At 35.2% G+C, this 12,341-nt stretch overlaps 2 protein-coding genes and 1 non-coding gene across 5 annotated transcripts; 1 reads left to right on the plus strand and 2 right to left on the minus strand.

The window, feature by feature from the left end:
- Positions 1-51: 51 nt before the first annotated feature.
- Positions 52-3,212, minus strand: LOC102597345 (probable mitochondrial saccharopine dehydrogenase-like oxidoreductase At5g39410). Its single transcript, XM_006338344.2, has 2 exons — positions 2,382-3,212; positions 52-1,042 (listed from the first exon to the last, which is right to left on the minus strand). The coding sequence occupies exons 1-2, from the start codon at positions 3,048-3,050 to the stop codon at positions 356-358; spliced, it is 1,356 nt and encodes a 451-aa protein (XP_006338406.1). The 5' UTR covers positions 3,051-3,212; the 3' UTR covers positions 52-355.
- Positions 3,213-3,249: 37 nt separating this feature from the next.
- TRNAQ-UUG (transfer RNA glutamine (anticodon UUG)) lies at positions 3,250-3,321 on the plus strand. The gene has a single exon. It is a non-coding gene; the product is annotated as a tRNA-Gln (tRNA).
- Positions 3,322-5,107: 1,786 nt separating this feature from the next.
- Positions 5,108-10,709, minus strand: LOC102596587 (uncharacterized). 3 transcript variants are annotated; one of them, XM_006338342.2, is made up of 5 exons: positions 10,370-10,709; positions 10,115-10,287; positions 8,755-8,990; positions 7,923-8,640; positions 5,108-7,248 (listed from the first exon to the last, which is right to left on the minus strand). In XM_006338342.2, exons 3-5 carry the CDS (start codon positions 8,986-8,988, stop codon positions 5,363-5,365), a joined length of 2,838 nt encoding a protein of 945 aa, XP_006338404.1. In that variant the 5' UTR covers positions 8,989-8,990; positions 10,115-10,287; positions 10,370-10,709; the 3' UTR covers positions 5,108-5,362. The 3 variants fall into 3 exon arrangements, with proteins under 3 accessions (XP_006338404.1, XP_006338405.1, XP_006338403.1); XM_006338343.2 differs by lacking the exon at positions 10,115-10,287; XM_006338341.2 differs by having other exon boundaries at positions 10,115-10,709.
- Between the last annotated feature and the right edge of the window lie 1,632 nt (positions 10,710-12,341).

Consider the following 12,341-nt stretch of genomic DNA (forward strand, 5'->3'; position numbering starts at 1 on the left):
AAGCTGTTAAAGTCAAAAGATTGCAGGCCAGGCCAACAACACACGAATAAGTTAAAGCACAATAAGAATCAAATGCAGTCCATTAAAGCAAGTTTACAGGTGTAAAGTGGAAGCTCCTGATATCAAGATCCACAGGAGTTAACAAATTGTTAAACAAAGTAGAGCTTATCCAGTAATCTAAATACGGAAAGAAAAATGTCGAGGAAGCACCTTAAGGTATTAAGCAAGCACATAAACATTCAGAAAAACGTCTGGAAGAAAAACATACAATGAAAGCATAAGTAACTAGTATCATTCTCCCTTTAGAGGAAGTTCAAATTTTCCCATGTGAATAGAAGGGAACACTACCATTTAGTTAGATTGTCTTCTTTGAAATAACATCAAAAGATATTCCATTGTGTTGAAGCCTGTTTTGGAGGTCGGTTGGGCCAAACACAACCCCAGGTGGGAAAACACCTCCTTTTGGAAGATTGTTTCGTTCCTTGAGCAAAATGAGAGCACACTGGACAAGAATGATTGGAGTTGTTAAATAACCAATCTCAGGTCCCATTACTCTTGTAATTATCTCTGTATCAGGTTTCATGTTTCCTTGTGATGCAAGACTGCCATCGCTAAACCCATGTCCGACAAACCACATCTTAAAGGTAGCACTTGCCACTTCATCTTCAGTTGGACCTTTTTTCCTGAACCATCCAAGACTGAACAATGAAGGGAATTTCAATAGCAGCCACCTCCATAAACCAGTTTTACCAAAGAGACCAATGAACAGCCCGACTATAATGAAACGAACAATTCCTAACGGAGATTTTGAAGCTATCTTCACACCAAAGTGAGCTGGCTTTATGCTTGACCAAAATGTCTCCCTCCTCTCAACTTGTTCAGTGCTTTCATTAACACCAGGTAAACCATGAGGATTTTCAGCCAAACATGAAAGTGTTCTTCGGACTACAATTGCATCTGCTGATGGTAACTTTACAGCCCAAACACCAACTTCCTTTAGGTGGTCCATCAACGGACCTTTAGGAGGAGGAGGACCAGGAATCTAAAACAAACAGGAAAATATTAGAGAGTGAGTGAATATGTGTCACAGATATAATGTGTTATTTTACAGAGGAAACACTGAAAATTACTGTACCACAGCAGCATGGTACATAGTATGGCTTTGTGCAATGAGTAATCTAGCAAATGTTGCAGGTATTAAATAAGCCCATCTCTAACAATGAATCTCTATTAAAAGTATGCATATAATAAAAATGTTGATCCCTGTCATGCACGGATTCGAGCTATCCATCATAAGGCTACGAATTTCTACCATATACTCATCAGCATCATCACATATTGACTACGACACACATTTTAGGGAAAGAGTTAATTGGTTCTCAAATTTCCACATGTAAAATACATTTTTATAATGATGCGAACATTCTGCAAAATGAGGAAAACAACCTTAACATAATGGACTTTGATTGCAGTTTACACCTTCAAACACAAACTGATTAATTGATTTCTAAGTTGTAATGATTAATTGCTTCTTAACCTACAGTATTCCTCCAGTGAAAGAAGAGAACAAAAAAAAATCCATTACTCTTTCTCAATACTGATGCAATCTTTTCAAAGACAAAATCACTTCTCATTTAGCATCATTCCCTGCCACATAATTAACACACCACAGGACCAAATTGCATCAAATAGTTGTTGGCCGTAGCAAGTAGACTGATGGATTCATGAAACTGCGTGTACATATTTATATGTGTGCTTTCATAGAGGAAGAAAAGGGTGAATCATAAATCTGGAGGTTCTCACAGCAGTAATCACATTTTAATACCACTCACAAATTGGTTCAACTTATATTTATCCATATCCCATGACACAAGACTTAAGTTTCAATCAGTTAAAATCACAGGGGATATATTGCTTGCGAAGCACACTCCCAGTTTATCAACTTCAATTTCTTCTGATATGGCTATATAGTAGACCATTTGAATTTATGTAAAATTTTCTCCACAAAGAATGCTAAAATTGCCAGATACCCTGAACTAGAGAAGCCAGATACAAATTTATAAGTAACACATAAATATTGAGTTATATTTTTTTTTAAATGAGCTGTGTAAGGGCTAAGGCTTTGCTCTGTTGATAACCATGGTGTATGAGTTAGCTTGCATGTCTCGTAATCCCCGCTAAAGTACACATAACCTCAACATCGGGATGCACACGTAGGAGGGGGTTGAGTTATATTTGTCAATTTGTCCTTCCATTGGGAGTTCCTTATGACTAAATAAACTAAGATGTTACCATGACTGCAATTTAAGGAGGCAAAACAGATGGTTGGGTAATGGAATTGAGACCAAGATCATCAGTATCAACATGAAATGAAGCCTTACCACAGGACGAGGCCTCTTTGGTCTGCTCCGCCGCAGCTCCTGTAATTTGTCCACATTAGCCACACCAAGCACCGCTGACTCATACGTCCCCAAATTTCCAACAATTCTCTTGTCCGATTCTAGACTAAGGTAGGCCTCAACACTGTTAGGAACAGCCGGCGGCAGCCACTGTCTCGAATTGAACATCAATCCCAATTCAGCAGGAATAGAATCAAACCCACATGCCGAAACAACTAAGGATCCATTTTCCACAGCCTTATCATGGTACTTCACCTCCATCCTCTCCATAAACTCAGGCTCCCCAGAAATATCCAAGTAATCGCATCCAGAATCAGCACAGGCCTCAACAACAGGCTCACCATAAAGACGAAACGGTCCGACACAGTTAAGAATGATCTTAGTCTGTGAAGCAAGGTCACGGAGGGAAGATGGGTCAGTGGTATTGGCAGTGAGAATGGGGATTTCGGGAGGTGGGTTTGGACGGGAAGCCCATTGAAGAGCCTGGGAAAGCTTTGAAGTGTTACGGCCAGCAATGGCTAAATTCTTCAAGGGGGAAGAGGGAACATTGAGGAATTTGAGAGCTTCTCTAATGACGTACTTCCCAGTAAAACCTGAAGCGCCTAAGATTATCACGTCGTAAGTTGGATTCGGATTAAGGCTCTGAGACATTTTTTTGATCGGTAATCAAAAAATAGTTGGATTGGTTTTCCGATTTCGTTAATCTCCGGGAGCTGATCAGTGGGTGGACTGTGGAGACGAAGAGAAGTGTGTGCCTTACTATTAACTGCGAGATCCCCGTGATTCGGTCTCCCCAAGCCCCAACAGGTGGTTTAGAGAATAATATATAATAAAGTAACTAAGCAAATAGGGTTCTATGGTGTAGTGGTTAGCACTCTGGACTTTGAATCCAGCGACCTGGGTTCGACTCCCGGTAGGACCTCTTTTTTGTTTTATGTTTTGATTTTCCATATTGGGGTCGTGCGGGCGGGTTGTACTTATCCCAAAAAAAAATAAAAAAAAATCTGCTCATGGCATTTTTTTTTTAGCAACTTTCACATATAACAAACACAAAATTCATATTTGTATGTTATAGCAAAGTTTGCATAATTACGCTCCATAGCAAACATATATATGTATAATTCTCTATACATATACAAAAAAAACAGTTATATAATCTGTTTTGGTATACATATACAAAAAGATCAATTGTATAAAGTGAGAGAGGCGAGTGCGTGAGCGAGATCTGGGGAGAGGGGGAACGAAAAATATATGTATATATACAATTTTCACGCATTTTATACATTTGCGTTTTTGTATAAAGTGAGAGAGGTGAGTGCGAGAGCGAGATCTGGGAGAGTGGCGAGCGAGATCTGGGAGAGGGGAGAGAGGGGAACGAAAATATATGTATATATACAATTTTCTCTCGCTTTATATAAACACAAAACGCACTTTATACACTTGCGTTTGTATAAAAAATGAGAGAGGCGAGGGAGAGAACGAGAGTGGCGAGCGAGATTCACCAGGAGAGAGGTGAAATAGTCACAGTTTGCTATGATGTACAATTAAATCAAACTATATTTATAGCATTTAATTTGAATTAATAGTTTGCTATTATATACAATTTTCCCTTCTTTTTTTTCATTTTCAACCCGCCTCACATAATTTTTTTAATAATTTTTTTTCTAGTTAAGTTTGATATTAAAAATAAAATTCATAAAAATAAATTCATTTTTATATTAAGTTGTATTAATTTAATAAGATAGTGAACTTAAAACTTTATTTTTTAGAGATCAATTAGGAAACATGTAAGAAATTATATTATTTTTTATTGAACAAATTTCATTTATTATCTTGAATATTTTAGTAGTTTTAAAGAAATTATTTATAACATGTAAAAAGTTCTCTAAAAAATTAAAATTAAGTTTGAACCCACATAAAAACACATATACCTGAAACCCACTCTGCCCCCACATTAGTTTTTAAAAAAAAACCACTTCAACCCACCACGCATCACACCCGCCCCACACAACCTTAAACTCACCCCACCCCGCCTCATTGTCATCCCTACTGGTGTTCGAATTTGGGTGTGGTGAAGTTCACATTGAATACAAATTACTATCTAACAAAAAATGATTTTATATTCAAGGTTCAAATTCAAAATTTCTAATTAAAAAATGAAAGATGAAATTACAATTTCAAGTTTATTGATTCTGAATTCAAGAAAACACAACTTACTAAACTTTAAATAAATTATTTTCTATAATAAATAAATCTTTGATATAAACAAAATTATAGATCTAGACAAGGCTTGCAGCTTCGTCCCTGCTCGAAATATAGATAATGTCCAACATGTAGAGAGTATATTTAAGACAAAAGAAAACGTACTAATCAATTAGCACATGTGTGTTGCTTATAATAGTCTCAAAGAAAAATCTGATTAAATTATTTAGGAAGTGATAAATGAGAAGATTTAAGAAATTAGTGATATAAATAGGGACCATTTGAGTAATTTTCACAACGGAAAAGGACTAAATATACGTACAAATTGTTTTAAAATATATTTTGAGTCTCGATCAAATACTATCTCATGTTATACTTTCAATTCAAATATATCTATTCCGTTATACTTTTGACACAAATTTACTCCTAAATTTTGATGGATGAATACACCAACTATTTCATTTCCAATTAGATTGATTTCTATTAAGGTAAAAAAATAATGTGACATTTAAGTTTTACACAGAAATGTACAAAATAAGCTCTAATGGTCATGAGATCCCTTAAGAGAAGCTGAAAAAACCTTGGTGCTCTCATACCCCGACGTTCCACACCCCTCCCTCAGCATTTTTTTTATCACGAGAAATCCCCGAGGGCCAGATGGCACACGGTTTAGAACTTGATGGATAATAGACCCGGCCCTCTACCAAGTTTTTTTTGTCTGCAGCAAGGTTCAAACTCGTGATATGAGTCTAACCTACACATCAACATTGCTTCAGAGGAAGAGTAAGATTGTGGTTTAGATATCTCTGCCTTGGCAAGCGCCTCGTTCTCTTTCCCCACCCGGTTAGACTTTTTTCCTCGAGCCCCATCTCACTAGAACAAGGCTGGATTGCTGGAGGTGTGCAATCTGCAGGAATTGTTGGGGAAGGATCAGCATTTGCTAAACGACGCCTTCCCCTGCCACTCTTACAGGTTTTCCTATGTGATAAGCTAGACTGCCAAGAGGATCCACTAGCTTTAAACAGCTCTTCAAATATCAGAATATCCTTGTTCACCTCATACCTTGACAGGGAAATAAGACCAGGAAGAACGTCCCTCTGGAAATCTCTCCGTTGCCTGCCCCTTCTTGCTTGCCCTCTTCGAGGCCGTTTTAGTAAGGCAATGGCCCCCGTTTCTTCTTCATTATGGCTCTCCATTGTCGGCATTTTATAGGAATACTCTTCTTCCTTCAAATCTTCCAGCTTGAGTGTCATAAACTCAAAGTAATCAAAGCCATCGGGAATGATTTCCTCATCAAACCCGGACACTGTACCTGAGCTGATCTTTCTAGTAATGCATTCTTGGCCACTAGAGTGAGAGGAGATCAAATCAGCAAACCATTTGAGGCAGTCACTAGGTTCAGTTTGCAACACATCATTCGTATCTCCATTTACAAGACTAGAAGCTGAGATGGAAATTATAGACTCTGCAGCAAACCTCATGGCTTCTTCACTCGACTTATTAGATTCTTCCAATGTAAGTTTAGAATTCCCACATTCTTCTTCGGATTCAAGAACTGCGGGAGCCTCTAGGTCTATCTCAATTGTTGCAATCTTCACCACAGCCTGAGGAAGAGGAGGTGCCGTTGGTGCCTCTTCTTCATCTAAAGACAAGTTCAAATCAATCTGATACCTTAAACCAGAAATGCCACCATTTAGTCCTTTTTCTTGAACAAAATCCTTAGCTGTCACGTTCTTTGTACAAACAGTCTCATCCCGTGAAATGCTTGTGGCAGTAACACCGTCAATATCAGGAAAAGTAGCCTTTGAGAGAGAACGAGCTGCATGCGAGTCCTTGGAAGCACTGAAAATTGGAACACCAAAAATTGTCCTTATTTTAGTGCTGTCACTAACTTCAACTTTCTGGCACTCAGAATCTTTGGTGGATATCGATGACAAGGTTCCCCGTCTCTGATCTATAAATTGAGAGGAGTTGACTGTTGTGTCTTCTCTTCTGAAGTACTGCTGGGAGTAATTCTGCAAGGATTCCAGATTTAAATGATAACAACTTCCCTTCCCTTTGGTCTGCTCTGCACTTTCCTGTGATTTCTGGACTAACCAAGGCAATGTTTCCCGGGGATTTTCCTGCTTCCTTTGAGAATCTCCAGATACATGTGTTTTTCCAGCTGCTTCAGTTTGAGATACACCGGAAGTATCTCTGACATTCTTTAATCGGGCAGATTTATAATCCATGTCATTCACACAATTGAAAGTTTTTGTCCAATCTTTAGCATTTGGCTGAGATCTTTTACAAAGAACATTTTGGTCAGGAAGTACATTCTTTGAACTTGAATGTGATCTGACATCACTTCCCATGTGCATATTGCCTTGATAAACCTCAATGTTTCGCAGAAGTTCAGTATAACTCTGAGAAAGTGGTTGAGATTTATGAGTAGACGTTTGCGCATTGGAAAAGCTGGCAGATTGTATTTGATTTTCTTCATGAATTTCAACGCCAAAAATTGTCCTTTTCTTCTGGTGCTCATTCTTGGTTTCCTTAATGAGAGAGTGCTTGAAAAGTTCATGACCTTGTGATGACTGAAAGGCATTAGGTAAATTTTCAGCAGTTTCAAGTCTTCCAGAAGATCTGTTATCTGGTTGCTTTTGCTCTGTAACAGAAGATGAGATCAAAACGAGAGTTAGTAGCAAAATATTAATATAAAATATGGCATGCAAGGCATGTGTGATTGTTGCATCATGGCCTCTACTTTATAAAAAGAGGAAAATATGAAAATTGGAAAGAATAAATAAGGAGGTAGGTCCAAACATCAGTAGAGACTATTGCGCAAAATTGAGAGTTTTTCAATAATAGAGACCTGTTTACTAGAATAAAATGCATTAACCTCAACAACTGTCTACGCATTGAAAGAAAACGCGGTTACAGTATATCAAATGAAGAGGTGTTACACAACAAGAGATCTTTCTGTGACTATTACGGTGGCCCTTTCCGCTCCTACTTTTGTTAGTCCATCTAAACATTCATACTGCAACTCATTTAACAAATGACTCAGCAAGAAAAAGTCACAACTAGAACTAAAGTTGTGCACCAGAAAGGTTGCTGACATATATTTAGTCTTCCCTTAATATCCATATATAGAAAGGACACAACATATGGGAATCCACTCTAAGTCAAGAAAGTCGATTTTGAATTGGCATCGGATACTAGCTAAAAATTCTTCCTTATCGGCTTATCCTCCTTTCTAATGAAACATATGAAAAGTAACTGCCTACTGATACAGTTGAAAAGTAACAAGACAGGTTTACATCATGAAAACATTCTTACCAGCATTAAATTTAAAAGTTAACTGCTCTTCTTCATTCCTGCAAGGCGGGTGGTTGAGGCAAATTCCACCAATCCTTTCCTTGAGTGACTTAGGAGAGAACTTCGCCCCATCAGAGCTGCCATCCTCGAGGCAAGTAATGCTGGTTATATTGATATCCGGAACCAAAGGAGGATCTTCTTCAAGTGGTAAAGGTTTATTCAAGTCAGCCAGTTCATCAGTCCTTTTTGAGGAATTGGTTCTGTCAAGATCAGCATCAGAATGAAATTCTAAAGCTCTAGGTGTCTTCACATCTCTTCTTCGGGGGATTGGATAAATTCCCTCAACAGGGTTCCCTTGAATGCCAGCTAATCCCAATTGTTTCATAGTGGTTTGTTCTTCTTCGTTATTCGTGCACTCTTCAACTACATATCTAGAGTTGAACATTTTTCTCTGGAACAAACTACTACCAGGCTGGTGAGGTTCACATTCCCTTGAACTGTTTGTGACTTGAGGGGAGAAATGAATGGACCTACTATCGTTCTCTATAAAATCAAAGGATGATTTGTACTTAGAAGCATCTTTCATTGATAGCTGGCCAGCTATAGAATCCAATGAAGGAAAATGAGACAATGAGGGACTAGACTGGAATATCTTCATTTGACTGTTAAGCATTTGTTTCCTTTGATGTTCATTCATGAGATCTCTTTGTCTTCTATATAACCGGTGGAGTTCTTGGGTCTGTACGTGTAAACCACATCAAACGCACATAAATGTTAAAACTGCGACCTCTTTATTTTAACCCTCCATAGAAATGCAACCATTTGAGTGAGAAATAGTTAAAAGTCACTTTACCTGATGCCTGAAAATTGTTTCATGCTCCAAAATTGTCTGCCTCATATTTTCTTTGTCACATCCCAAATATACATCAATTGGTTGCGACGACAAAATTGAATCAGTGCACTGACTTCTTTTCCTTGACTTATTTTCATGATCTAAGAGCCATGGGGTGTTAGTTCCGTTGTTATTCAGATCACTCATGGAGCAAAATCCTGGTAAGTACGTCTTACATTGTACTTTAGTGCCCATTCCTGCAATCATACAAGGGGTAGAAAAATGATTAAGCGAGTAAAACAATCAAACAGAGAGAAAAAAGACCAAAAAAAACTCTAAACAAGACAGCAAAAAGATCAAACACCACGAATAAGAGTTAACGGACTCTAAATCAGACCATTACAATCCTGCAAAATTTCTAGAGGGATTATAATAAGTCGATCCAATCTACTTCAGTTCAACAAGCCAGGGTAATCGCTTGAAAATGCTTGTAAGATCCACGATGCTAAGAAATCTTCTGGCTATGCGAGTGAAAAAGGAAATTCCAATATTTAAACATATTTCTTCAGATCACGGAAAGTGCTTCCGTTGATCTTGCATTATACTTCTACTTTTGAGCCATTGGCATAACTTTTTTCATTTTACAGAACAAGTTCAAGTAAACCAATCCAATGCATTCATGTGTAACTGCTATCTCTTTGCACACCAAATACAACATTTTTGGACATACAAATGTACAATCATAATGGGGGCCAAGTGAGGAATTCCTCAGGCACAATACACCCTGTCAAATTGCCAGTGAGGTTCAATATTTACAGAAGTTATAACAAACAACAACATATCAAAGCTTGCTTTCAACTGATGGCTTAACAAGTATATCGCAGTTTTCAAACGTCTCATGTTCAAAAAATTCTAGGGATGGGCTAAACAGAGAACTGAACAAATTCACCAATTTTATTGGCATTTTCTGCATTATATTATTTTAATTTCTTGCTAATGCAACAAGGATTCAGCAGGTTGAGATGATTAACTTCTAAATAAATGTCTATATTTATTCTAATTTAGTAACCTAAAAAATACAGTAAATAACAATAAAATTACTCAATTTTCAAGTCAAATTTTGGAATTGAAGGCAATGCAATCTATGAATTAATTCCTTATTTTTCCATGAAAAAATAAAATAAAAATCCCTTCATCAATTTTACCCAACAAAGGTACTATGAAATATCAGTAAAAAACCTCTGGTCCAATTTCCAGTTCTCTTCTATTTTCTTCCTTTCAAGTAATCAAAACATAAAGATCAAAAACAAAACAGAGACAAAAACTTGAAAAACAAGTAAACAACATAAAAAGAAATTAATAAAGTGATTTTATAAATTACCTCAAAAAAATCTCTTATAACTCCTCCTCTTAACAACTTGAAATTCAATCTTGAGTCTCACAAGAACAAACAAGCATAAGAATTCTGTATTGTCACAGAAATTCCCTTTTAATAAAACCCCACAAACCCAAAACAAGAAAAGCAACAACCTTTTGTGCTGTCACTTAACAAACCTTAAAAACAAAAACATCATATCCACAATCAAGAATTCAATTAAAAACACCATATAATAAAATTTAAATTAAAAAAAAGTACCCTTGTGGTGTGATCAATCAAAAGAAGCTAGAGAGATCCCAGATAGATTAAGATCTCTCTCTACAGAGAAAAAAATTGAAGTCTTTGGAAAAAGCAATGACTTCAAAAATGTCAACATGTGGTCTCTTTGTTATTCTCATTTACTACTTTTTTTTTGTTTTGTTTCACCTTTCAATCATTTCTTTACCCAATTGGCAATCTTTGATAGTTATATAACAACAAAGAAGTATCTAAATGAATAAAATAAAATATTTGACAGATTTTATTTTTCTGGGCTTTTGAGGAACTGAAAGACATAGGTATTTGTAGCACATTTTCTAGATTCTCTGTGAGCCCTCTCTCTTCTCTCCTGCTTGTTGGGTACCACATAATTTAATTTTATATTTCTTTATTATTGACAACTACTTTAGATTAGGATCATTATTTTTTATATATATTTTGATCATCAATAATAAAAATAACTAATTTGCTTTTATTTTTCAAGTAATTAATAAACGAGTTAATAATTATCATTTAAATGATTTGATGGCATAAAAAGAAAATTAACTACTCATTTCTTCATCTTTACTTATTCACTATACTATTTTGGGATGTTCAACAATACTTGCCTAGTTTATAAAATCAACGAGTAATTTATTATTTTCTGTCTATTTCACTCTTGCTATTAAATACTAGTTCATTTTTCAATGTTTAGATGACTTATATTTAATAGGGGTGATTTGGTAAAATTACCCCTATCATACCATTCTTAATCCCTATATCAAGTCAATAGTTGATAATTATTGTTGAAAGAATAATTACGTAGATAATAAAAATAATATAACTATTTTTTTTTTGTCTATGTGCATCTTGATTTTTCTAAATTCAACTGGTGAAGTTACATTTAATATCTTATTATTGTTATGATTTACTTTATAAAGTTATTTTCTACCCAATGTCAAGTATACACTTCACGATACGATTCACGTAATTTTTATTTTTTTAGAATAAAACTAGATTTATATGTCACATGGCTAAATAATCTACTTTGAAAAAAATAATAAAGAGTAGGGTGATGTTTGCAAGTCTCCCTCATTTTATCATCAATAAAGATTGCATCTAAAATTAATAATCACGCGCAGCAATGGTGTTTTCTCTGACGAGAAAGTACAAAATGTACGACAACATTCACTATAAAGATTATGTGTAGCTGACCTCTCCTTCTCTGGCGCGTGAGAGAATTATCGCAATTGTGTTCACGTCATTATATTTAGAATCATTAAAAAATTTATTGATATTTATATAAAATATCGGTTATAAATACTCATAATTATTATTATCACTAAATAATAATTATTATGTTATTATCATTAAATCATTTATTTATTTTAGTGTTTGGACATAAAAAATGTACTCCTTTGTCTCATTTTTTTAATAATCTTTGATGTCCTGATCAGTGTGTACATATTTCGATTAATTTTATATGATATTTTTTATTCATCATAATTATAATAGATAAACAAAAAAACACCTAACGTTTTTTTCCTGTCAGAATTTTGAACATGATATTTCATATTTCTCAACTAATTATTTCGTTAAGCATAATAATCTCTATTTATATGATACTTTTTTTAGTACATAGTGCAAAAAAGAATAAGACTATTGTATATTTAATAAAATAATTGTGACTCAATCCTTTTTTTTGTGTGTGAGTTTGTGTCCAATTTACATGTTGGTATGCTGCTTTCTTTACCATTTTAGTGTTGAAGATTATCTGATTACTTTAATTATTGTTGTGTAAATTAATTTATCTATTTATTTAGTACTTGACAGAGATATAAATTGAATGGACGAAGTAGTTGTGAATTTTAACAAACTTATCAAATACGAAGTGAATAAAATGGTTTAAAAAATTTTGTACGTCTCTTTCACCATAAAATAATAAAAGCATATGAACAAAAACTCGCGTAAGCTTCACTAGAAAAGAATTTTA

The sequence above is a fragment of the Solanum tuberosum genome, unplaced genomic scaffold, assembly GCF_000226075.1.
Source record: "Solanum tuberosum cultivar DM 1-3 516 R44 unplaced genomic scaffold, SolTub_3.0 scf00004, whole genome shotgun sequence".
Taxonomy (NCBI): domain Eukaryota; kingdom Viridiplantae; phylum Streptophyta; class Magnoliopsida; order Solanales; family Solanaceae; genus Solanum; species Solanum tuberosum.

Excerpts from the sequence above, each read along its gene's own strand:
- LOC102597345 (XM_006338344.2), bottom strand. The coding sequence starts at position 3,050 with ATGTCTCAGAGCCTTAATCCGAATCCAACTTACGACGTGATAATCTTA. Across the intron at positions 1,043-2,381 it reads CAAAGAGGCCTCGTCCTGTG|ATTCCTGGTCCTCCTCCTCC; the intron begins GTAAGGCTTCAT and ends TGTTTGTTTTAG.
- LOC102596587 (XM_006338343.2), bottom strand. The coding sequence starts at position 8,988 with ATGGGCACTAAAGTACAATGTAAGACGTACTTACCAGGATTTTGCTCC. Across the intron at positions 8,641-8,754 it reads AAACAATTTTCAGGCATCAG|ACCCAAGAACTCCACCGGTT; the intron begins GTAAAGTGACTT and ends TTACACGTACAG. Across the intron at positions 7,249-7,922 it reads AACTTTTAAATTTAATGCTG|AGCAAAAGCAACCAGATAAC; the intron begins GTAAGAATGTTT and ends CTTCTGTTACAG.